Source organism: Myotis myotis, unplaced genomic scaffold, assembly GCF_014108235.1.
Source record: "Myotis myotis isolate mMyoMyo1 unplaced genomic scaffold, mMyoMyo1.p scaffold_m19_p_11, whole genome shotgun sequence".
NCBI classification, from domain to species: domain Eukaryota; kingdom Metazoa; phylum Chordata; class Mammalia; order Chiroptera; family Vespertilionidae; genus Myotis; species Myotis myotis.
The window spans coordinates 42420167-42447478 of NW_023416315.1; the positions used below are offsets into that span (position 1 = coordinate 42420167).

The following is a 27312-nucleotide window of genomic DNA, read 5'->3' on the forward strand; positions in this document are numbered from 1 at the left end:
TACCACCGACACACACTGCATCTCCTGCTCGCCGGCCAGGCAGCCTGCGAGGACTGTATGCACATCAGCGCACTGAATCCTCCGACAGCGCGACGGGGGAGGCATTGTGAGGATTGTCGCCAAGCAGGTGAGGAAACTGAGCCACGAACTGCATCCGTGTTTCATCCCCCTTTCCTCCTCGCCATTGCACACGAACCCTCATTCGATCTGACGCCAGCTCGTTTGGATTTTACGGAGGGATGCTTCTAGGGTGCATCTGTGTATGTCTGTGTGTGTGAGATGCGGGAAGTGGAGATTTTAAAGACCCGCCGCGGGAAAACAATGTCTTGATGTCCTGTGTTTTACTCGGGCTCATCCCTGGAGCGCCCCTCCTGGTGGGCCTCGGGGACTGGGGACCCGAGACCTGCCTGGGGACCCCGGCCGCTCTCGTAACGAGGCTCCCGTCTCCGGGGGCCGCGCAGCCCCGCAGCCCGGTAGGACCCGCTGGGCTGGGCCGCAGCCCCCGCCCGCGCCACCTGCTCCCCGGATCCCGCGTCCCCGCCCCGCGTCCCGCCCCCGCGCCGCGCCCACGGTCCCTCCCTCCGGCGTGACGGGAGCACGGGCGCCTGCTGCCCGGACCGCGAGCGCAGCCGAGCTGTCAGCGGGCGGACGGACCGGGAGCGAGCGAGTGGCGAGCGGAGCGCGCAGCACAGGAGCCCGGGAGCCGGAGCGCGCCCCGCCCGCCGGGGAAGCCGCCTCTCACCGGCCGGCCGACCTCCGCGGACCGAGATGCCGCTCCGCAGCCCGGGGCCGGCGCGCGGGAGGGGCCGGGGGCGGCCGCCGGGGGCTCCTCGCGGCAGGTTCTCGCCGCCCTGGAGCCCCGCCTGGCTCTGCTGCTGGGTGCTCGCCGGCTGCCAGGCGGCCTGGGCGAGGGACCTGCCCTCCTCCAGCCGCCCGCTGCCTCCTTGCCAGGAGGTGAGCCGCACCTGGTCCTTTACCTGGCGTTGGCGGGGGCGTGGGTGGAGGGAGCGGGAGGCAGGGGCGCGGGGGGTGCCTGTTTATGGCGCTCTGTCCCGGCCTCTCTCCTTCCCGGGAGGAAGTTGCCCGCCCCGGGAAGCTGGCCGCGTGCGGGTGTGTGGCTCCGCTGTCTTTCGGGGGATGCTTTTCTGTCCGCGCCCCTGTGTTTGGAGGGCTCTGAAGGACTTTGCGGCGCCCTCTTTGGAGTGTCAGGCTTGAGGACCTGGGGCCGAGGGAGATGTCAGCCAGGAGAGGAGACTGGGCAGCGCCGCCTGTGGGATCTGGAGACCCGTCTCTTCACAGCTTTTCCAGGGGGCCTGATACCGCCAACGGAGGGAGGGTTTTCCGCGCCTCCCCTGCTCCTCTCCTCTCCTCTCCCCTCCGCTCCCCTCCGCTCCCCTCCGCTCCTCTCCGCTCCTTTCCCCTCCCTGGTCTCTACAAGCTCTGTCTTCCGACTCCCCTGCGCTCAGCTTCCCGATAAGGCCCTGGGATTTGCTAAGCCAGTGTGTGGTATCACTTGGCATCCTCCTGGCAAAAATATGGATATGAATTAGGAAGAAAAAAGGAGTGTGTACTTAGGGGAGAGGCGGGTTGGTGATCTAGAAAATTAGGACAGACAGAAAGCATATGCCCCTTTGGGGAGGTGTTCATCCCCTGGCTGCATCATGGCCACAGTGTATTTTATTGCTTGAGATTATTGCCGCTATACAGCCAAGGAGAATGAATTCTGGGTGATGAGGAAACCCCTTGCTTTTAGGGTAACTGGACTTGGTGTGCCCCAAATTTACAGGGGTGTCATTGGTACTTTATTGGGTGTTTATCTTTCGCTTTAGTGTTGCAGAAAGTGCACCCTCTTAATGAAAATCAATAAGGGGAAGGAAGCAACATTTCTGACCTACTTTGAGTGATTATGTTGGGCAGGATAGGAGGAGTGGATACTGTTTTTAGAAAGATTGCTAGGAATCGGGTGATGGGGTCATCTTCATTTATGTAGCAAAAATAGCTTAGCTAATAGTACCCCTGGGAAGAGAGGCCAGACCCTTTGCTTTGTGTATGATGCTGCCACTTTTGAGTTTTACCCAGGCCTGAATTATAGAATATCTGCATGCTAGACATCATCCATCAGCCATAGATTTCATCTTCTTCTCTCGTAGAACAAGTCCCAGGACAGACTGAAATGAAGGAGAAGAGATCAAAAGCACGTGTCCAGGCACACAGCAGTCTTGAAATTGGGGCAATCTGGGCAAAATCTCAACAAACAGCTGTGTTTAATTTCTGAGTTTATTAGTATAACTGGTTGTCTAATCTGTATTTTTCAAATTTACCTATTACCTGGGAATAATCCATTCTTCCAGGTTTCTATAGAAGGCTGCTGCCTAACAGTCTCAGATGGAACAGTTGCACTAGGACAGAGATGAAACCCTGCCTTCAGCCCTCAGCCCCAACATGCAGAATGTATTTCTTTTCTGAAGTGAAAAGACATAAGCTTCTTGTAACATTAATTCTTAATTACTTGAAATAGGTGAACGTCAGCCATTGGGGTGATGCATTTGGTCACCACAACTAGGCTGATCCTGTCGCTAAGCACGTTTTACACATGCACACCTAGAAAAAATGGGGTAAGACTCTGCAGTCTAAGACAGAAATATTGTAGTGAGAGTCAGGGCGATGACAAAAGTTCAGGAAGGTTGTGTCCAGTTAGAAATTGCATGTGACTTAATGCCTTGGGGTCTCAAGTTTGAAGTTCCCTCTGAAAATGGGAATAAAAGAAATAAGATTCCACTGAGCCTGCTGGTGCTGGTTGCGTTTTTAGAAATGGTGCTGCACAGACCCATTTATATTCTTCCCGATGACTGACAAACAGCTGTGAGAAGATTGGGTGTTAGAGGTTCCTTTGGAAATAGGAGAGGCTGAATTTTCTTCTTGGCATTTAGTCTAACCAGCTGAACTAACTTGTAGAATTGATCATTGTTTTTCTGACATTTTTTTAAAAGAGGGAAGTGGGAAGGGCAGGTGCTTTTCACACTTTGAGCTTGTGCTTATGGGTATGGAAATATGGGCCAAACTCCTGTGAACAGAGACAGTCAAAGTAACTATTTTGTGTCCACTCCTGCTTGTTTATCTCTTTCCACTCTTTAGTAACAGAAAAGGAGGTGAGTGCCATGTGTAAGGGACAACACCATGTATGTGGTGGTGGTGGTGGTGGTGGTGGGGTTAGTGAGAGCAATTAAAGGGAGGGGGTTTGAGGCTGGGAACTAAAGCCAACTGAGCAATATGAGAGAATATTGAAGTAGAATATGGAAAAATCTGCAGCGAATTCTAAACCTCATTTTCTCCCAGTAGTTTGAGTCTCCTTTCACTTATCAGTGTTTTTAGAAAAGTAGTCATGGTTAACTAAGTTATGTAGACTCTCGTTTCACTTGCCTGATTTTAGAGGAAAGCAATGAAAGGAAAAGGATGAGAAGCACAGAAAACTGGCCTGGGAGTAATCTAGTTATGATTGCCCGAGTTCAGGAAAAATGCTTTTCAAAAAGATAACTGGTTTATGGGTAGAATTTCACTTTGATTTTAGTAGAGGATTGGACTCTGGGGTAAAACTCATAAAATACAGCGTCCTTTGTTAAAGTCATTGGATTATGGAGTTGAAAAGGGGAGGAAAATGATGACCTTGGAAAGCTCAGTTGGATCAAATCAGCAGGGTGGAAGCACCAGCTCACACAGGAAGGCTATCGTCTGGGAGAGAAATTAAAGTCAAGTCAGTGCCAGCAGTGGGAGGACAGTAATAGGATGTGACTTTGGTAGATCATGTTTAAAGCAAACAATAATATGTGGGCTGTACATCAGGAAGTACAGGATTAATATTTGCAGGCTTTTTTCTTCTTTTTTAAATGGGAGAACTTAGAAAGGATGGTTATCATCATCAGGGTTTCTTATTATCTGTTTTTCACTTGTAAAATGATCGTAATAAAGACTGACCTGCTTATCTTCATTGTGAGGATGGGATAAGATTAATATAAGTTAAAGGAAAAATCTATATAAATTCAATAGTAGATTATTGCTGGATGAGTAGACCTAGATCCCGACTGATATTTCAGGAAGGCTCCAATGAGACTTCAGAGGGTCAGAGGACAGGCTGGTCCAAGAACGGAATAGAAAGGAATTTTTGACTCTGAGTAATAGGACTTAATGGGGCTGCCTGAGAAACAAAAGATAAAGGCCAGCAGATGATTCAGAGTTGGAGTAAGGTGTTAGAAGATAGAGTGCTTGAGAGTAGAAAGAACAGAACTAAGTGGACTATGTGTGCATCATTTAAATTTGGAAAATGAAATCACAAAATAGCTTGACTCTTAGTTCATTGCTGTAAAATACTATATAATGTGATTCTATTGTTCTCTCTGAATCATGAGTGAATGATGAATTTTTGGCAACAATGTTTATTCCATAAACATTTATTGAGCTTATCCTATGTGCCAGGCAAAATGTCAGTTGGTATGAAATTACAAATTAAAAAAATAGAATTTAGTTGGGTAAGGAAGAGACAGATATGTAAACAAATAATTACAATGAAGTGATTTGATGTCATGAGAGAAGAAATGGGCAGTCAAATGTAGTGGGGAGGATCAGAAAAGACCCTATAGAGGAAGTGAGAGAGATTTGAAAGATGAGTAGGAATTTGCCAAGCAGGCAAGGGTCAGATATGAGTGTGGGCTAGTTGAGGTGGGAGGTTGGGGAGGGGCGGGGGAGAGGGAAGGCATTTCTGGTATAGAGCACATTGAAAAAGTGCAGAAACACAAAACCACATTGTTATAATTGGTTATAACTGGAGTATAATGTGCTGTGAGGAACTAATGAGAGATGAGTCTGAGAGGAAGTCAGAAGCCTGAATATAAGGGACTGTGTATTATTCTAAGAAACTGGTCTTCATTTGCTAGGTGATATGGAGCAAATGAAGGATTTAGAAGTCAGAAGTAATAAAATATGCTTTAGTTTGGCAACAATATGGAGGCCACAGTAGAGGTGTGGGAAATACAATTGTTAGGAGCAATTGCAGTAGGTCAGCTAACGGATGACAGATTCGCTTGAGGAATAGCAGTGAAGATGGAAAAGAGGGCAAGACGTTAGATAGAATTGACAGTTAGTGGATGTGGAGCATGAGAGGTTGAAAGGTTCCGGCTTGATAAGAGAGGATGGTGCCTCTAACCTCCTGAGGAGGAATGTGAGGAAGAGGGGATAAGGAGCTTGGTTCTGGAGAGGTTGACTTTTAGAGAGTTGTTCAGTAGGCAATTGGGTCTCCGGCCCTATTGCTCAGGGACATGGTCTGGGTTGGCATGGAGAATGGGAAGCACTTGAATGATAGGCAGGGTTGAAGCTGCTGGATTGGATGAGATCATTCAGGAAGTGAGAACAAAGAGGATGAAAGGTAGGACTTGGGTTTTACCAACATTACAGGGTTGGGGGAGCAGAAATGGAGGCATCCACAAAGACATGAAAGTAATGGCTAGAATAAGAGAAATGGGACAGTACAGAGTTATGAGGAAAGGGAGAAAAACCTTTGAAGAAGAAAGGGGTGGTTGTGGTTTCACTTGCTCAAAGAAATTCAAATAAGATGAATTGAATTTGATGGTTAGGTCCCTAGTGAGTGGTTCCTGTGAAGTGTTGGAGATGGGTGGAGTATTGACTAGGAGGTGAGGCAGTGGTGATAGAATAGAATTTCATTATGTGGCCTTCCTAGATTTGGTAAGAAATTGTGTCTTCCAAGTGCGCATAAATCAGAGAATAAATGGCCTTACTGTCTGTTTCAGACTTTGATAGGAACAGTTGAGAAATATCATTTCTGCAGGAAGTCTTTAAGGTCCTGGGCTGTGGGTGAGGGTGTCAGAGATTCTGAAGCCATACTGTTGCTGAATTAGGACTCCTCTGTTTTCAAGGAGTTAGCATAATTAATCTTGCTTGCTATGCCTGTGGATGTGAATTTTCCATTTCAGGTTCTTATGCTCGGAATCATTTCTCATGTTTTAGGCAAATGTGAGCAAGTATTCACACCATCAATATTTACCATGTAAAACTAAGAGTTGACAGAACCGTGAAGTGCCATATTTTAGCACAGGGATAGAAATAGCAGAGCACAGTATAGAGTGGCACGTTTTCCTGTCATAGTGAATTCTTCAGCAGTGTCTTGGATCTTATAATAATTCTTTATCGTCAGAAAACACCAGTCAAATTTTGGTTGCCTTTTGCTTCCACCTGAAGAAACCATGGATAATCCCCCCTCCTTTTGCCGTTCTTAATCTAAGTTACATGTAATATTTCAATATTAAGCCCATATTTCTTGTGTACTTATGTACCAGGTAGTAGCAGTGAAATGATGAACAAAACATGTAGTGATCTCATGGAGGCAGAATCAAAACAACACCATATATCATGTCATTACATTTGCCGTAAGTGCTATGATGCAAAATGACTGTGCAGTGGGAGTGTATAGCTTTTCTATTACAGGGTTGGGGTGGGGGTGGGGATCCTGAGGAAAAGATGGTTAAGCTAAGACCCGAAGAATGAGTAGAAGTTTGTTGGATGAAGGTCATGAGTGGTGGTGATAGACCATCTCAGACAGAGGAAGCCCCCTGGCCTAGATCAATTGCTGTACCCTCCTTTAACCCTTACTGAATTACTAGAGACCAATGATTTTTTTTTTCTTCTCTGGAGTCCAGTCACAGCACATTGTTTGCTCTTGCTGTCTGGCAAATGTTCTGCACACTCTTGACCACCCTTGTGTAGATGGGAGATTGTACCCTGTACAAGAAAGCCAAGCTGTGAAGGCACGTGAGAGTTAGAATCCATCCAGTGCTCAGTGTGCCCAGCCAGTCACCCTGGCACAAGTCTGCATCCATTCTGAGGGGGCTCCATGATCTAAGTTACACCAAGGTGCCATATGCCTTACGAGAGGCTCTGAACACACACACACTCGAGGTACAGGATCTGCTCACTGAGGGCAGGAATTTCCTAATCTTATTCAGCAGAAGTGATTAAAGATCTTTTTATTTAAGGCACATTAAACAAAATGTTAAAAATGAGTAAGATATAGGTCTTCTTCTCTGGGAGCACTAATTACTGCGTAGAAAAGAGTAGATGGCTTCTACTTTTTCAATTATAAAAAGGAATTGATCTTTATAATGCACTTAATCCTAATTGACATTTTCTCTCAGTTGTACCAGATTTAAGACTCTGAAATAAAAACCCAGTGATCAGACTATATTGAAATTTATTCTCAACTCAATTTACAGCACTGGAGTTCAAGACACCATTTATTACTTATTCAAAGCTTCACTTTTATAGGCTCTTTACTCTAGGTCAGTGGTTCTCAAAGAATGATCCTAGGACTAACAGTGTCATGATTACCTAGGAACTTGTTAGAAATGCAAGTTTTTGGGCCACACATGCACCCTACTAAGTCAGAAACCTAGGGTTGACGCCCAGCAATCTATGTTACATCTGACTCTCCAAGTATGAAGTTAGAGAACCTCTGCTTTAGGTATAATGTGAGGAATACAGTTTCATTGTTGAAATCCAGGGACCTGTTTCATTGCTAAAATTCCTCCAACTGTAACTCTTGCTTACTCCCTGCTTCTGCAGGGCACCCTAGAAACTTCTAAAATCAAATGGAGTATAAGCTCCTCTCATCACCATGAAGTGTACCAGCAAGCATTTCTCATTTATCTCCTATACACCAGGTACTCGGCAAGATGCCGGAGATAGGACAGGATGCGGAGGATATTGCATCCCTTTCTAGGAGCTTACAGCCTAATAGAAGAAGCAGCCATGGAAATTAAGTGCCTCTCTCTGAGACAGACAATAGAATAGAAAGACATGCTCATATTAAGAGGTAATGGCAACATGGTAAAAACGTGGTAATAGTGAGAGCATAAGCCTTCTTGGTAAATGTTTCCTGATGTTTGTTTCTTTTGGAGGAAGAGTGTTGTTTACATTTTGCTCCAACTGCAGAGCATCTTGTTATAGTAGAAGTAGCATCACAGTAATCAAAGGACTTATTTAAACCTGAGCCCTGCTACTGGTTTGTGTGACCTTGAGTAGATCAACTTCTAGGTCTGCAAATGGAGATAGTAACTCCTGCCTTATCCACATTAGAGTTGCTGTGAGGATCAAGCTAATGCATTTGAAAATGGTTTTGTAAATTTTAATGCAATGCCAGTTATCAGTTACTATTCTTGTGTAAGTTAAGGACAGTGTCTCAGAGGGTATGGGTTGAGGTGTGAAAGGACTGGGAAATGAATAGGGAAGTTCGTTTACTTATAAAAGTATTTTATAGGAGTATTGTTTTCTAATTATGGAAGTTTTGCTTTATGAAAATGTTAGAAAATAAAGAAAAGTATAAAAAAAGGCCAACTTTCATTCTTCCACTGAGCAATAACCAGTATTCATGTTTTAGCACATTTTTTTTTTACCTATATGTATATTTTTCCTTTTTAAAAACCAAAAGGGAACTCCTAGTGTATGTAGAAGTTGTAACTTTTCCTCTCTTGTAAGCATTTTCCAATGACATGAACACTCCTTTATAAATATTTTTGTAATATTTATAAGAGATTTTAATATAGCATGTGTTGCAAAATATAGCATCATTTGAATGTGTAGGCCAGTGTTTAGTTATGAGCCATTTACTTCACCATTTCAATGAAAATACTCTTTTCTAGGTTAAATACCCCTGTCATCCCTCATCTTTACCTGTCTTATTAGAAACTCTGGATCCAGTTGATTGCTCTGTCACCACAGAAACTTTTACTTGGCTTCCAGCACACCACGCCGTCATGGTTTTTCTCTTAGACCACTGTGATCCTCTCAGTCTTTGCCAATTCTTACTCATCTCCCTGTACACGAGGGCATTCCAGGCCTTAATCGTTGCCCCTCTTATCTTTTCTGTTATCCTCACACTCTTGGCGATGCCATCCAGTCTCTTGGGCCAGTGGTTCTCAACCTTCCTAATGCCGTGACCCTTTCATACAGTTCCTCATGTTGTGGTGACCCCCAACCATAAAATTATTTTCGTTGCTACTTCATAACTGTAATTTTGCTACTGTTATGAATCGTCATGTAAATATCTGATATGCTATATGTGTTTTCCGATGGTGGCGACCCACAGGTTGAGAACCGCTGCACATCTTGGCTTTAAATAAATACCAGCTATCCCTGGAGAGCTCTAAACTTCATATCTCCTGCCCAACACTGAAAATTGTAATTTATAAACTGTTACCGATTTGATGGTGGAAAAGGCTATCTCACTGGTGTAATTTACATTTCTTGAATTACTACAGAGGGTCAATATTTTTTATGTCACTTAGCTTTTTGTTTGCACTTTTCATGACATTTTCTGTTTAGATGTTTTCACTTACTGTTTTCTTTATGTATATGAGCTCTTCACATAGTACAGATAACATGTATACATTGAAAATATATTTCCCTAGGTCCCCTCTCCCCCCCTTTACATGTTTGAGATAATATAATACCTAGAGAAAACAATTATTTAGGCCATAATAATTTATATGGAATTACTTCCTTTAACATATCAAAATAGGAAAACATCTTAATTCTTAAAAACGGATTCTTGGTCCATAGTAATTTATTAAATTCCTACAACATATGAAATCTTTCATGTGTTCAGCTGAGAAAAATACTGAAGTAACTGCAAAGTGAGCAAGAATTCTTGGGCTTGGATTGACGGTCCTTGTTCTAAGAATGTGTTTTTGAAATTTCAAGACAGTATTACTTAATTCTCTGTTAACGTCTTCCGTGACCATTCATATGTTTCTTTGTTCATCTAGCATTTAATGAGTTCATATCATGTATTTCCCTCATAGGAAAATGAATAATACATAAATCTATGATTATAGCACAGATGGGTTACATGCTATGATGGAGTTATGCTATAGAAACACAGAGAAGGGGCAACTAAATCAGACTAATGAGCCCTGGTCTGAAAGAAAGTGCTATTTGAGTTGAGTTTTGAAAGATTTCTAGAAGTGCTTTACGAGATGCACAGAGGCCAGCATACATCAGTCAAAGAAAATAGGTTGTATAACTGCACAGAGGAATTAAATCATATGTCACTTTGCAGTGCTATAGTGAAGGCATGTGGGTAGAAGTAGCAAGAGATGACTAGATAATAGAGAAGGCAGAGACTGAGGGTCTTGTGAGGAAATCTATGAGCAGCCTTGATATCAGATTAGAAAGATTGTTCTAATCTGTTTGTGAGTAGAGGAAGATAAAAGGGGGGATCATATTGGAGACAGGAAGATCAGTTAGGAGAAAAATAAAGAGCTAAGCAAATGACTGAATGGTGGGGGAGGTTAGGAGATGGATTTGACAGCTGAGTGATAAATTTTAGTCTGCCATGACTTCTAGGTTTTTTGCTCTCCACTACTGGGTATATGTTCTGCCTTTCATTGAGATTGAAAATTTAGGAGGAGGAGGAGGTGACTGGAGGAAAGAGGATGAGTTCATTATTGGCATCCTGCGTTTATAGTGCCCATGGGAAATCCAAACAGTGCTCTCCCGGAGACAGTTGGATGTATGAGGGTGTAACCAAGAGACAACTTGAGAGCCATGAGCACATAAGAGATAATTGAACTCATTGGTGTTGAAGCCACTTAGGCTCTGAGCACACTGGTAGAGTAGTGTATTGAGGAGAGGGCTGAAGGAAACGCCAGCATTTCAGAAGCAAGCAGAGCAGGAGGCAATTGAGAATGAAACGGAAAAGGCACAGCCAGGAGGGTCATAGGACAGAAACTGGCTGAGAGTTGAGGGGATAGGTTACCAGTCATTCTGGAGTGTGATACAGACATGTGTTTCATGATGTGTGATAAGACATCTGGGATGTCACATCTCTGTGGACAAGGTACAGCGGTATACTAATATGTCTAATCTCTGTCCTGTTACTGTTGTAATCAGTGCTTTGGTTTTGAGAAAGCTTAACCAAATTTTGTAAAGTCAGGAAGCTGGGCAAGATGCCTAATGAGTTGAAAAACAGAATTGAACTTCAAATGATGTTCAAAGGCTAGAATAATGGGCAAACATAATTGTTTTAAATGTAGGCTGTCCTTTTTGATTTTGAAATTTAGATGTTTAAGCACAGGATGAGGAAATCTTGCTTAAAAGTACTTTTGAAGCCACAGATGTCATGTGGCTGCTAAAAGCAATGAGGGGGTGAGATGGCACCTGAGGCTCTATTAATATGAGCAGAGTACTTGACTCCTAGAAGGTAGACATTAAACTTAGGTCATTAATTCAACTTAGGTGCAGTATTTGAAGAGGGACATTGACATAGAAAGATGTTGGCTTCTGGTGTGAATTAGGAAGATGAATTATTCAAAAAGTATGTCCAAATAATTGAAGACTGATCAAAGGAAATGATGATGTTTAGCTCAGAGAAGACTTAAGATGGCCACGATAGTGAGCTTCAAATACATCAAATGAAGTCGTAGATAAGAGACATGGGTATTATGCTCATTTAGAGAACAAGATTAAGATTGTGGGCAATAGAAGACTGTAGAATTTATTTCATCCATGAAGGTGTTTTATATTTGTAGAGCCATGTGCTGCTTCTTTGAATTCTGAAAGTTGCAGGGTTTCTGTTTTGGACAAACTGCTGGCTGGGGTCACATCTATGGGCACCATGAGTTCTGGCTTACTGCACTGTGCCTATATGACTAGGGTGGATTTAAGGGGCTGTTCAGTGAATGTATATATACATTCCTACTTTAACAGGTGAGAAGATAAATCTTTATCTTTCTTGCTTTAGTCTTAGGATACAATCTTAATTTATTATCATCAGCACTATATTTTAAGATTTCTACTGTATAAACATAAAATAATGCCCTTTGGTGTTTAATCTAGAATCCTAAAATGAGGCAGGAGAGAACTGGCTATTTGAAATGTAAGTTTAACACATACATCTATTGAATAATTCTTGGGCATATCAATAATGCATACTAGGAAATAACTTGAACCAAAATATCAGTAGATGCTTAAACAGAGCTGATTGTGGTATTCTAGGGAAGTGCCTCTCTTTCTAAAGAGCAGATACATATCAACACCATTTGTTCTAATTGTTCTTATGGTTTCATTTTTTTGACCTTTTTAAAATGAAAAGCAATAGATGTGCATTCTGAAAAATGAAGCAGTAAGAACAACCTTAATCCCACCAAATAAGCACAGTACTCTTAACATCTTTGCATTTGTAATAGGAACAGTAAATGAAAAGAACAATAGCCAGGTATAATTTTAAGGCATTTCATGTATTAACTCACTCATCCTTCAAACTCTACTGAGCTTGGTCCTAATCCTTCCAGCATGGTTAATTAACTTGTGAGCCCGCTGCTGCCCCAGTGTCCACACTCTTAACCATCAGACTATATTGCCTCAGTTACATATATCAAATATCTTTGCATATGTTTCATTATGAGCATACATGTATGTTTACAAAATGGGAATATTCTTTATGTACAGTTTGGTAATCTACTTTTTTGGCATTTAACAATACGCTGTGAATTTATTTCCACATTTTGATTAATCTAGAATTTTATTCAGTGCTTGATGTAAGGTAAGCATCTGACTATATTTCCTGAATAGCCAGTTTTCAAAAACAGTATTTTGAACACTCCATAATTCATTCCTTTTCCACTGATTTGTTTTCTATACCATCTCCTATGCGGGTATATAATATATATATGTGTGTGTGTGTGTGTGTGTGTGTGTGTATGTGTGTATATATATATTCCATTGTTTTATATATAATACATAGCATGTTATATGTACATACAAACATTGATTTAATTTCTTTTTGGGCTACTTTCTAAACTATTGATTTTTTGTATCAAAATTGCACACAGATTTATAATATGATTTTATGTGATACTTTTCTTTCAGTCAAAGATTTCTCAGCTGTTTTTTTTTCCTCTCTTTTTTTTAATATATTTTTTTATTGATTAAGATATTACATATGTGTCTTTATCCCTACCTTACCCCCACCCTCCCCTACCTTCCCTCCAAGGCCCGACAGTCCAATCAATGCCTCTCCGTCTCTGGATCAGTCCTTGTTCATCAGTTTATGTTGTTCATTATATTCCACAAATGAGTGAGATCATGTGGTATTTATCCGCTCTCCAGTTCCATCCATGCTGGGGCAAATGGTAAGAGTTCCTTTTTCTTCTTCCTCTTCTTAAAGAATACCTTTCAGCATTTCATATAATGCTGGTTTGGTGGTGATGAACTCCTTTAGCTTTTTCTTATCCGTGAAGCTCTTTATCTGACCTTTTATTCTGAATGATAGCTTTGCTGGATAAAGTAATCTTGGTTGTAGGTTCTGGCTATTCATCACTTTGAATATTTCTTGCCACTCTCTTCTGGCCTGCATGGTTTCTGTTGAGAAATCAGCTGACAGTCGTATGGGTACTCCCTTGTAGGTAACTGACTTTCTTTCTCTTGCTGCTTTTAAGATTCTCTCTTTGTCTTTTGCTCTTGGCATTTTAATTATGATGTGTCTTGGTGTGGTCCTCTTTGGGTTCCTTTTGTTTGGGGTTCTCTGCGCTTCCTGGACTTGTAAGTCTATTTCTTTCACCAGGTAGGGGAAGTTTTCTGTCATTATTTCTTTAAATAGGTTTTCAATATCTTGCCCACTCTCTTCTTCTGGTATCCCTATTATTCTGATGTTGGTACGCTTGAAGTTGTCCCAGAGGCTCCTTACACTATCTTCATATTTTTGGAATCTTTTTTCTTTTTCGGTTGGGTATTTTTTGTTTCTTTGTATTTCAAATCTTTGACTTGATTCTTGGGATTCTCTTGTCTGCTGTTGGATCTCTGTATATTATTCTTTATTTCAGTCAGTGTATGCTTAATTTCTAGTTGGTCCTTTTTCATATCCTCGAGGGTCTCACTAGATTTTTTGAGGTTCTCACTAAATTTATTGGCGGTTTCCATAAAATTCTTGAAAAACCTTATAAACGTGGTTTTGAACTCTATATCCAGTCGTTTGCTTTCCTCCATTTCTGTCATTTGTGACCTGTTTCTTTGTCTCCGCATTTTTTATGCTTCCCTGTGTTGGTAGAGTGGTTTTGTGTGCTAGGTGTCCTGTAGGGCCCAGTGGCTCAGCCTCCCCCATTACCTGAGGTGGACACTCTTGGTGCACCCCCTTGTGGGCTTTGTGCACAGTCTTGTTGTAGTTATGCCTTGATTGTTGTAGGATCACTGGGAGGAGTTGACCTCCAGGCCAATTGGCAGTGAGAATCGGCTGTGTCTGCAGTGGGAGAACTTCTGTGCTGAAGACACCCTTCTGGGGCAAGACTTGCTTCAGTGGGGCTTTGGTGCTCACTGAGTCTGCCCCCTGGGTGTGTCCCTTATGGATCTGAGGAGTTGTAATCCGGATGGTCCCCCTCTGACCACTGGGTACACTGGCTCTTGGAGGTTACCCAGCAGGAGCTATGAAGAGAACTGCAGATTCCCCTTCCTTTTTTGGAGTTTGGAGGTGCCCTGATGAGGCCCAGCTGTGAAGCAATGCAAGCTGCTGTGGGGCCTTGGGCCTTCTCTTGGAAGTTCTGGGTCTGTGGCCCCGCTGCAGTTTGTTAGGTAATTTTCAGATTGCAAAGGGCCAGGGCATTCATATGCAAAAGCCTCTGCCGCAGCCTGGGTGGGGCGGGGTCTCAGGGAATCAAAGGGCGGAGCAAGGAACTATGGCGGATTCTCAGCCCTGCCCTAAGGGGCCCTGCGTGCATCTCAGTGTCCTGATAATTTAATTGCTGCAAGCACCTCTGAGGGAAAGCCGCCCTCGAGTTCCGAGTTCTGCCCACTGCCAGACAGTCCAGTTTCTCCCTGTATGAGTCCTGGGTCCCCAGAGACTTCCCAGAACCGGAGTTCAGAGTAGTCGGGAGCTTGTGACTCCCTCCCGATTCAAAAAGACAGCTGCGTCCTCAGGTACCAGCCCCTTTCCGCGCACTCTCGAGCCTCCGTACCTTTGCACTTTACTTCCGCAGCTCCTGACCCTCAGTGTGCTTTTCTCCTTCCTTCTAGTTGTAGAATTTCCACTCCGCCAGCCTTCCTGTAAGTTCTGGACGATGTCCGTTCTGTCCCTTTATTGTGTTTCGAAGTTGTTGTAGGAGGCAGCAATTTCAGTGTTTCCCTATGCCGCCATCTTAGTTTCTCCCCTCAGCTGTTCTTACTCCATTTAGTCTTCCAGTTCAACTTCAGAAAACTTAAAAAAATAAAAATCTTATAGAAATTGCCTCTTGGATTCCGTTAAATCTCTTTATTTATTTGGAAAAATATCATCTTTATAGTATCATCTTCACATTTGAAGACGTAGTCTGCTTTAGTGTTTGAGGCATTCTGTAATCCTCACTTGTACAGTCTTTGTATTTCTAAGTATTTTTTTGATACTATTTTCTGTGACAGTTTTCCCCTACCATTTTACCTTTTAATTGATATGTTGAAATGCCATTGGTTTTGGAAATTAATTATATATCTAGTCTCTTCCAGAGCAGTCTATTAATTCCTCAATTTTCTTGATAACAAATAGCATTTATTGTGTAATTAAATGCGTAAAACCCTTTACTTATATTAATAGTAATCCATTCCTCTACTTTTAGAGATGAGGAAACTGAAGCTCCAAGGCAATTAATAACTTGTAAAAGATGACAAAGCAGTGAGCCATAGGCTGGGATATATTTCTCTCCAGAGACCTCATTTTCTTTTTAATTTAAATTAAATTAAAAATTTTAATATGTTTTTATTGATTTCAAAGAGAGGAAGGGAGAGGGAGAGAGAAAAACATCAATGAGAGAGAATCACTGATTGGCTGCCTCCTACACACTTCCTACTGGGATGAAGCCCACAACCCAGGCATGTGCTCTGACCTGGAATCAAACTGTGACCTCCTGGTTCATGGGTCAACACACAACCATGCTGCCAGAGATCTTACTTTTCACTGAACCCGAACCCCACTGCCTCCCACTGTGCCTGCATAGAACTGGTCTGTACTTAAACTCTCTACAATGCCTTCTAAGAGGCTGTGAATTAAATCTTATTAAGTTTATCCAGCAGCTACTTATAATTTTTTCTTCTTCTGTCAATCATTTTAAATTATTCTTTTTAAAAAAATTATTCTCATGTGTTTCAGAAACCTATCACCTCCGCAAGGTTGATGTTAGTGTTCCACATAATTTTACAAGGAGACCACTCTGTACTGCTCTGTTTTATCCAACACAGATACGTGGGTGGCATGATCATTGGTCCCTTTCTCTCGAGGGTGCGATATCTATGCAGAATCCCTAATCCAGTTTCTGTTGTCTGGCTGACATTCTTACCATGCTATGCTGATCAGCTCGGGGGGGGGGGGGGGGCGGCGGGGATCTCATTCTATTTGCTAGATCTTGATCAGGAGATTTTTTTTTTTTTTTTTTTGAGAATAAGAATTTGCTTTAGAAGCAGAGCTGTCTGTGGTTCTTCCATGGTGAGCAGCTCATGACAGACACTGAACCTAGGGCATGTTCTGCCTTTGTCTTTACCTATACAAATCTGGGGGGAAAGGATGGATGGAGATGAAGAGGTAAGCAGATGTGTGGGGTGTTAGTCTGATGACATCCTAAACCAGAAGCCTGTAAAACTTCAAATATAAAAGGCCAAACTGTTGTTGAAAAAACAGTAAGGTATACACCTAAGACAATTCAGAATAAAAATTGATGGACCATAGTCCTTTCACTTTACCACAGTTTATTTTAGTGTTTTTGTTTTCTTCCTTATCCCTCTTCCTTTAAAGGTTTCTATCACAATTATATAGGCCAGGCATTGTTTTGTTTTAGATATTAACATTTAAAAACAATCAGTTATTATTAGTCCCCTTGTTCATATATAAATGATACTGCTTTGAAGTGTTATTCAGATATTTTATGGAAAGTTTAGACAACTGCCTCAATTTTTTAAACTTTACTGATGATTAATTGAAGTGCACTAAACTACATGTATTTGAAGTATACAGTTTGGTCAGTTTTAACATATTGTATACAATCATGAAACATCACTATAATCAAGGAAGTCCTTTCCAGTATCCCCAAAGGTTTCTTGCTTCCCATTGTAATCCAACCCTTCCTCCACCCTATCCCTAGGCAGCCATTGATCTGTTTTCTGTCACTGCAGATTCAAGTGCATTTTCTAGAATTTTATAGAAATGGAATCATGCCATGCACTTTTTTTTTTTTTTGGCCTGGCTTTTTTCGCTTAGCATAATAATTTTGGGATTGATTTACATTGTGGTGTATTCAGTAGTTTGTTTGTTCCTTTTATTTCTGAGTAACATTCCATTGTATGGCCATACCACATATGCTTATCTATTTTTAACATTATGTGGTTCTAATCATAGTACTTGATATTCTTAAGCTCCAATATGATAATGTAATCTAGGAATATCAAGATCTCATTAGTGAGCGCTCCAAATAGGTTGTTTATGAAGTTCGGCAGCAGCGGCCTAAAATGTAAATGTAAAGGGACTCATGGCGTTCTGAGATATTCTGAGAGATAATTTAGTTTTCTGTTTCACTCAGTATTTAGTGCTATTTCAGATCAATCTTGATTTTTGAAGAGCTAATCATTCAGTTAGATATGCTTGTTGTGGGAACAACTTTTGTGTACTCTCTGGATAATGAGAGCAGTCTTTGTGCTCATTTGGAATGACAATTAAATATGTTAATTATTAGTTGAAATTACATTTCTATAAATTCAGCAAGATAGCTAGGTTTAATTGTATTTTTTTCTTTTTTTTGTGGGGAGTGTGGGAATTTGGTTGACTAACATGTTTGCATTTAGAGCAAGGTAAGAACTCTTTTAGACTAATAGTGGTTCTGCAGATTTTGGGGACCTTCATGTGTTTATTTTCCTTCAGAAAGACAAAAGGTGCTGATAGGAACTATGATTGTGCGACTGACAGGCTGACATGTCCCATTTAGTTTTATTTGTTCTGCAGCAGTAGGTGATGACTTTGACAGGACAGGGAGAATCTTGTGATGCACTTGAATTATAGCACTGAGTTCTACATTCTCTGATATGGACAAATAAAGTTAATAGTCCTTAACCTGACCATTTCTTTTCTTTTCTGATTTTCTCTTCAAAACCAGACTTTTTCCCTTTATTTCTTAATTTTTTACTCTTTTCAACTCACTGAAGTCTAGCTTTAATCCCAATCATTTTTCTAAATCTCTTGTTATGGTTAATCATCATCTCCTAATTGCCAGTACTTTCTTTAATTTTTCTGCAGCATTTAACCCTGTTTCTAGGCTGCTCCTCTGTTGCTTTTTCTGAGACACTGCGATCTGGTATCTGTATCAATCTTATATCTGTATTTCTTTTTTTTTAAAAATATATTTTATTGATTTTTTACAGAGAGAAAGGGAGAGAGATAGTTAGAAACATCGATGAGAGAGAAACATCGATTAGCTGCCTCCTGCACATCTCCTACTGGGGAGGTGCCCACAACCCAGGTACATGCCCTTGACCGGAATCGAACCTGGGAGCCTTCAGTCCGCAGGCCGACGCTCTATCCACTGAGCCAAACCGGTTTCGGCGATCTTATATCTGTATTTCTTTAGCTGGCTACTCTTTGGTTACTTCTTTGTAAATGTAGGTCATCCTAAATTTTTGCTATTAGTTTTCTCCTTGCATTGTACATGTCATCTTTGACTCTTAGCTATATTTTTCTTTATTAATTTTTATATTTATGTAAATAGAAATAATGTTTATTATACACAATTTGAATAATTTGAAGAAGTCAAATGGACGAAAATCCCCTGCAATCCCATGCTGGCATACCATTGTTAACATTTTCGTCTGATTGCTTGTCTTATTTACAACAGTCATTTGTTTAAATGACTCTTAAATCTAACCTCCAATGCCTGATACTCCATCAAGTTCCAAAAACACATTTATAACTTATTAAAAGACACCTCTAGTAGAATGTTCTGGACTACTTCAAATTAAATACATCCCAAACCAAAGTCATTATCTTGCTCTCCATTTGAAGGAGTTTTTCTTCATGTTTTTATTTTTGATTGGCTGTTAGTGATTGATTTGATATCATTAGTCCTCTTCCTTCTTGTTTCTAAACTCTACGTGGATCCAGTCAGTCATAAAATAAATCATTTAAACAAGATATACAAGGCCCTTTATTATGTGGTCTCAACGATACCTTTTTAGTTTTCTCTTTATGGCCCTTACTCCCTTCCATTTCACCCCTACTTCTTATTCAGCAATCTAACCACAATTTTAAAATTTCAGAGATTGTCACACACTTTCATCCTTATATACTTTGCGCATGGCCACATGTGAAAAGCCATTACCTCTCTCTCCCCAGTAGAGCTGACCTCTATTATTATGTAAGACCTGGATTCAGTGTCCTTATTTGTGACTGAGATAATCCCTGCCCAGGCAGAATGAGTCTGGGGCAAAAGCTTCCTTCCTACAATCGCTTTGATTTGTCCTAACGAGAGAAGGAGCCCAAAGAAAGGGCTTATTAAGATTGTTTTTAAATGTATGAAAGGCTGTCTTTAGAAAATGTGCCTCAGGTGTATTTCAGACAGCAGACCTGGGACCAATGCGTGGGCATTATAGTGAGGAGGATCTTGCCTCAGAATAGTGAAGAACCGTAACCTTTAAAGATGTGCAGCAAAGGACAAGCCTTGCTTTATAAACTGGTTAGTTCATTAACAGCACTATACAAGCAATGACTAAACGGCCATTTCTCATGATTCATTCATTTGATCAACATTATTAATCACTTTGCCAACCACTGTGCTAGAGGTACAAAGATGAAAAAAAAATCGTTTTCTTTAAGCAGCTTATTATAGTCTAATGTAGTGGTTATCACGCTGGCTGCACATTAGAATCACTGGGCAATAATTTATTTCTAATTTAGGAATTTCTGAGGACAGGGTCCAAGAAACAGGCTCTAGTGTGTAGCCAGGGTAAGAATCACTTGGCTAACGGTTATGTTTAAAGGGTCACTTACTTCACACCTACTCTGTGTCAGGTCATGTGATGTTTATTTATTGTTTCAACAAATATTTATTCAGCCCCTCTTTTGTGTTTTTCCCTGGTCCAGTTACTAGGAATACATCAGTGAACAAAAAATAGAGAGTTACTGCTCTTATGGGGTTTATAAAATGACTTTAGCCATTATATAAGTACATGACAGGTGGTGGTAAATCTAAGAAGAAAAATATGGGAGCTGAGGGGACAGAGGAGGTGTCTTTCTAAGTCTCTAAGTGGTCAGGAGAGGGCTTTTGATGCTACCACATGTGAGCAGTGCCTGACCGAAGACAGGGATCAACCCCATCCAGGGACAGGATTTCCAGGCACATGGAATAGCAAGTGCAAAGGTCTGGAGATGAGCATACATTGGCATGTCTGAAGAAGAGTGACCCACTGTGTCTGGAGTGGAATAAACGAGGCGGATATGACTGGAGTTGCAGACAGAGGTCACAGGTGGGTGGGTGTGGCAGATCACATGGTACCTTGTAGGTCGTGTTAAAGACTTTGACTTTTCTTCTGACTGAGATGAAAGCCCTGGAGAGTTTTGAGCACAGAAGTAACATGATATGATTCATATGTAAAAAGATCAATCTGGCTGCTATGTGGAAAACAGATTCTGGGGACATGGTTATTGTGAGTTGGGTAATTACAGTAATGTAGGTGATGCATGATGGAAGCTTAGATTAAAATTTTAGGGGTGGAGCAATTGGATTCTCTATATACAGGGGTGGGCAAAAGTAGACTTACAGTTGTTCGTATGGGAAAATATCTAATATAAGAATAAACAATATCAGAACAAACTGTGTTTAGTGTGCTCACAACTGCAAACCTACTTTTGCCAGTGACTCTATATTTTTTATATAAAGTATATTTTTATATATTTTGAAAGAGACAATGGGCCGTACTAAGAGCTCCTAGGGAGTGATTTTAGACAGAGAGAGGAGAGGCCAAGGACGGGCATTGGGGCACAGTAGAAGAGTTAGAGCAAGCAGAGGAGAACGGTGCCCCAGAGGCAAAATGAAGACAGCATTGAAGGAGAAGAGAGTGAAGGCCTGAATCTGTTGCTGAGTACTGATGGTTGGGTTTTGTGATGTGGAGGTCATCACCGGTCTTGAAAGAGCCCTTTTTATGGAGTGGTAGAGGAAAAACTGGATTAGAGTGGGTTCGGGAGAGAATGGGCAGAGAGGAGGCAGGCGCAGTGAGAACAGGCAATTGTGAGGAGCTTTGCTGGTAAGGGGAGGGGTGAAAAGCAGCAGTAGCTGACTGGGGAAGTGCAAATAGTTACTGGTGATGCTGAACGGAGGGCTTTAAGTTTCCTTCCAAGTACAGATTTTGTACTCTGATTGGTAACTGGTTTTATTTTTTACTTATGATACCTTAAGAATTTCTCAAGATGAGGCACATGTAGAGTGTTCTATCATGCTTAATTTGAGACTTTTTTTAATCAAGTGCTGCCTTTTTATGCATATCACATGACTGTTCCTTCTTTCTAGTTTGGAGCTATCTTTTTGTAATAGTTTTCTAGGGCTGCGATGACTGAGTACCACAAACTGGGTGGTCTAAAGAATAGGTAGGGCCCTCTCTGGTTTTGGTCAGTGGTTAGAGTGTTGTCTCTCACTCTAAGGGTCATGGGATCCATTCAGGTCAAGGGCATGAACCTCAGGTGGAAGGCTTGATCCCTTGTCCTCATCAGGGTACGTGTTGGAGGCAACTAATCGATGTATCTCTCTCCCTCCCTTCTGCTCGCTCTAAAAATCAATGGGAAAAAATATACTCTATTGAGGATTAATAAACAAACAAAAAATAATTAAAGAATAGGTAGGTATTTATTACCTTACAGTTTTGGAGGCTGAAAGTCCAAAATCAAGGTATCAGCAGGGTTGGTTCCTTTTAGGGAATGCCCTATTCCACGCCTCTCTCTGGCTTGTAGATGGCCATCTTCTCCCTGTGTCTCTTCACATCTGTCTTTCTTCTATGCCTTTCTCTGTGTCCAGATTTCCTCTTTTTATTAGGACTCTAGTCATTGGATTTCGGCCCATACTAATGACTTCATTTTAACTTGATTACTTCTGTAGATATTCTATCTCCAAATAAGGTCACATTCTTAGGTACTATGGGCTCAGACTTCAGCGTGTGAATTTGTGGGGAGGACAAACACCTTACTGAAGTTTTATTCTAATAACATTTACAATTTTTCTGCTTGGTCATATTTAGGCACAGTTATTGGTTACTTAATCTAAGTCACTTCAGAGTGTTTGGGCCAGGAGGTGGATTTGCTGATATAAAATGAATACTTGCTAAATCGGATCTTCAGTGAACTGCCTTTTTGAAAAGAAATATAAAATGAGTTAGGTGGTTTCTTATTAGTTTATGTGAACATGAGGTCAGACTTTTTTTAGACTTCTCATTTACGCTCATGTTTAAAATAGTAGAACAAGTGAGCTAGGAGATGCAAACTCTGTCTACCTTGTGAAGAAGAAGAGATAAATGGAAGTATCTTCTCTAGGAAAACTTCTACTGAAATACATATATCATATCCTTGGTCTGATCCAGATGGCAGCACAGCCTAGTTCCAAATACAGGCCAACATCTGATCCCATAGTATACCACTTTATTGCAGAGAGAACTTAAGTTATTATTTTTAAAAATTTTTCTTTATTGTTGAAAGTATTACATATGTCCCCTTTTTTTGTGTTTCTTCCCCATTGATCCCCTCCACCCCAGCCCACCCCCTCCCAAGCCTTCACCACTCTAGTGTCTGTATCCATGGGCTATGCATATATGCATATAAATTCCCTGTTAATCACACCCTCCACCCCCCTTCCCTCTGAAATTTGTCAGTCTCTTATATGAAGTTTTGTTGTTGTTGCACTAAGAAAAGCATTATAGAAATTGGCTCATATTTGCATGTTTAGGTGTATGATCCAATTAAATCTTTTTTTTTTTTTATTGATTTCAGAGAGGAAGGAAGAGGTAGAGAGGGAGAGAAAGATCAATGATGAGAGAGAATCATTGATTGGCTGCCTCCTGCACACCCCCTACTGGGTATTGAGCTCACAACCCAGGCATGTGCCCTTGACTGGAATCAAACCCGGGACCCTTCAGTACACAGACCGGCGCACTATCCACTGAGCCAAACCGGCTAGGGCCCAGTGAAATCTTTTCAGCAAATTTCTGCTGTCCTGTTCTTGCTAAACAGTTGCTTTTTCCAGCATCAGGTTTTAGTTGGAATATAGGCCATTAAGATGTAGCCTCATAAAACAGCTTGTGACTGTAATGGATTCTATTTAAAAACTGTTAAAATACTGATTGTTACTAATGACTGTAGTTGTCAGCACATGAACCCATTAGCTCTAAATTCTTAGCACAACAAGGGAGAAATGTAAATTGGATTGTGGAACTGCATATATTTTTTGTGTGGGCTTATTACCCTTCTTGCATCAAGGCACAATACAATGCTTTATTTTATTTTGTTTTATTTTATTTATTTTTAATTTATTTTTAGAGAGATACTGGGGATTGAGCCCACAACCCTGGCATGTGCCTGGACTGGGAATCAAACCGGCAACCTTTCAGTGCATGGGACAAAGCCATGGGAGGCACACTGGCCAGGGAGGCACACTGGCCAGGGCAAAATATAATGCTTTAAAATGAAGAAAACATGTGTGGTGAAAACTAGTGTTAAATAATATGCATCTATGACTATTTTTCAAATTACTTTTTGGCTTGGAAACCTAACCTTTGGCAATGCCCTAAAAAGTAGCCACTAAATGAATGTCTTAGTGACAGCCTTGATTTTTTTTAACTTTGTATATTTGGTTTAAATAATTTTTAAAGAATGTCATGCTGTTTAACTTCAAACATTAAAATAAAACTCTGAATAAGAAAGCTTATTCTTTTCTAGTGTAAAAGAGCAGCAAACATATCCTTAGTGAATTTTCCACAGATTAAGCCTGGCAGCAGTTCAGATACTAACCATATTAAAGCAGATAATTTGTTACAGTGGTTTCGTGTCCTGGCTCCACAGTTTACCTCATCGATGACCACAGCTCAATAACATCCAGATTTGATATTCTTCTTCTGCATTCATGAAATCACAACCCTCCCATCTTCTCCCTTTGCTTTAACATGTTCAGTGACTCTGGAAAGATATTTTTTTCTTAGTGACTGTACTGATGAAATACGAAGAGCATATGGAAGCAGATATATGCGTAGGTCTTGATTTTATGTTTTGGTAGACTGGTTTATTTAAGTAAACACAACAGGAGAACATGTTTGTTTAAGCTTTTCCTTTGTACCAGCTGCTGCCTTTTCTCTTTCCTAGGTTGGCCTGCCAGAAATGTACACCTTTATTCCTACACTATTTGACAAAAATTTCCAATTGACCATTTTATTTAGCGAATTAATTAGCTCCTTAAATAATGTGATATTTGTCCAACATGCATATTTTAAGAATGTTGAGGCGTTTTAGAGAATTGTGCTCAAATTTGATTTTGTTTAAAATGAGATGTTTTTAATTTATTAAAATTGTTTAGTGATAGAGGCTTAATGGTTTTAAAATATTGTTTACAAAATCAGCTGTAATTTACAACTTAAAAAGCATGTAGTCTAATTTTAATTATTCAGAAGAAAAGCTTTATTTTTACCTTAGTTTGGAAGGAAGAATAAATTGATAGAGAGGTAATGTTCATTTGGATATGTATGTACCAGAGTGTGGTGGGGCGGGCATTCATCAGAGTCAAGAGACCCAGTTATGTAATTTTTGTGTGATCCTTGGGTAACTTGCTTTCTCTTGGACTCAATCTTCTTATTTGGAGAAGAAGATAATCTATAAAGTCTTTTCCAAGGTCAACATTTTATGACTTCTAGTTTATATTTTTTATGGAAACAGGGGTTATGTGTTTGCTTCTTGTTGGATACTTTTGACTGAATGTGGAGTTTTTTATATCCAGTATGGTCATCCTGGGCAGAGATATGCAGTTTCTAGAAAATAAGTTTTACATACAGATAGTCAACAAGAAGGCTTGGTGAAGTTGGCCTGTGCTACTTTTGTTGCTCACACGCGTGCATGCGAGCACGTGCACACACACACACACACACACACACACACACACACATACATGCTTGCATTTTTTACCAGGAGATATCTGGTTCTATAATTTAATTAGTCACCTAAGTCAATTGAGTTTAGATATTTAGTGTGATATACTTAATATTCTTGGGCCTTCTATAGTTCTGTCTTCGGTTATAGGATGATCTAGAACAGTGGCTCCCAACCTTCTTTGTGGCCACGCCCCACCTAAGCATCTCTAAAATCCTGATGCCTCCGGCCCCCTCCCCCGCCCCATGACATACAATTCTTATTATTCAAAAAGTGAACTCCTATTCACATGGAGGAAGCCTAAGGGGCCATTAACTTGGTTTAAACAAGCTTCCAAGGAAACATGGCATCTATGAAAGAGAAAAATAAAAGAACGAAAGGACCGTTGATATACTAAGGAAGAAATCACTAGGAAATTGTTAAAAAAATAATAATATGAAGTGATATGATAAAATAGCAAATAAAGTTTCAAAACATATAATAGAGAACTGAAATGCATAAATATGTCACAATATATATTTATATACGGTTTATGAGGACCCTAGAATCATAATAATTGCAAAAAACTCACTATTACTAACTCATTCTTGAATTCCTCCCTCCCTCTTAAAAATCAAATTGTCCCCCTGCTTGTGCCCCATGTTGGGAACCACTGATCTATAATAAGGACCACTCAGAGTTAGTGATAAACTATAACAATGACAGCTTACAATTTTTTTTCCTGTAGGAAAAGACTCATCATATGTTAGTGATGTGAGGTCTGGGTAAAATTTGTTTTTCATTTGAATTCTCATTGGTTAGTTTATTCACTGACCTCTGGCCTTCTGTTTTCTCATTTAGAAATGATGGTGCCCCACAGGGTTGTTTGATAAGAGTTATTCTTAAATAGAGATATGCTATCCTCTTAGATGGAAAGCCTCAACATTGTGCCCTATCCGGTTTAGCTCAATGGATAGAGCATCTGCCTGAAGACTGAAGGGTCCCGGGTTCTATTCCGGTCAAGGGCACATGCCAGGGTTGCAGGCTCAATATCTAGTTGGGCGTGCAGGAGGCAGCCAATCAATGATTCTCATCACTGATGTTTCAATCTCTCTCTTCCTCTCCCTTCCTCTCTCTGAAATCAGTAAAAATATATTTAAAAAAAGAAAGGCTCAACATTGTAAAGATGTCTATTCTCCCCAAATTAATTTATACATTTAAAAGAATCTCCCAGAGTCTTTTAGACCCCCTTCCCCTTGGGAGTGTGTGTCTATCGGAGAGTAGAGCAGGAAATAAAATGATCCTCAGGTTCGTAAGATAGAGTGTGTTCTGAGACCAGCTGGGAAAAATTTGAAAGAGAAGTGTGATAAGAGGAGGTACTCCCATAATCTATAAATGGGAGTATACGATATTAAACGCTTTCTAGAAACAACTGGGTAATAATTGTTTTTCAAGATATTTAAAACACATTCTCAACCAAGTATTTTATATCTACTTCGATAATTACCCTAAGTAAATTGATGAACTGAACAATGATGTACATGTAAGGTGGTTCATAATGTCAGCATTTTTCATAAACAAAAACCCAATTTTCAATAGGTAACTGGTTAAATAGATCGTTTCCTGTATCAAATGGAATACCATGGGCCCATGGGATGTGATGATGTAGGAGTGTATTTAAGTGCCTAGAAGAAGTGTAAACATGTTAAGCAGACTATAAAGCATATTACGCTATAGGAATATAGGTGACTTAGAAAAAACCGCAATGAGCGGAAGGCCCCTTCGATCATCAGCTTGGCCTTTCTGTGTTGTTCTTTGGAGGCAGACACAGGTCGCTAGAAAACAAGGGCACAGCTTGGCTTTCTCCCGGGGCCCCATTTCCAGGGCATGTGCTCGAGTCAGAGCTCTAGTCTTCTCTCCATAGTTTCTCTCTGTCCAGAGCCTTATAACTTGTACTGACCCTTTAAAAAAATATTTTTATTGATTTCAGATAGGAAGGGAGAGGGAGAGAGAGAGAGAAATTTCAATGATGACAGAGAATCATTGATTGGCTGCCTCCTGCATGTCCCACACTGGGAATCGAGCCTGCGACCCAGGCATGGTCCCTGATTCAACTGTGACCTCTTGGTTCATAAGTTGACACTCAACCACTGAGCCATGCT

General features: G+C 40.7%; 1 protein-coding gene across 1 annotated transcript in view; it reads left to right on the forward strand.

Moving 5' to 3' along the window:
• The first annotated feature begins 612 nt into the window (after nucleotides 1-612).
• ELAPOR2 (endosome-lysosome associated apoptosis and autophagy regulator family member 2) overlaps nucleotides 613-27312 on the forward strand; it is a 134371-nt gene continuing 107671 nt past the window's right edge. The window contains exon 1 of the mRNA XM_036328327.1: nucleotides 613-954. Within this exon, the coding sequence (XP_036184220.1) occupies nucleotides 769-954 (186 nt within the window). The 5' untranslated portion in view covers nucleotides 613-768. The remainder of the gene's footprint in view (nucleotides 955-27312) is intronic.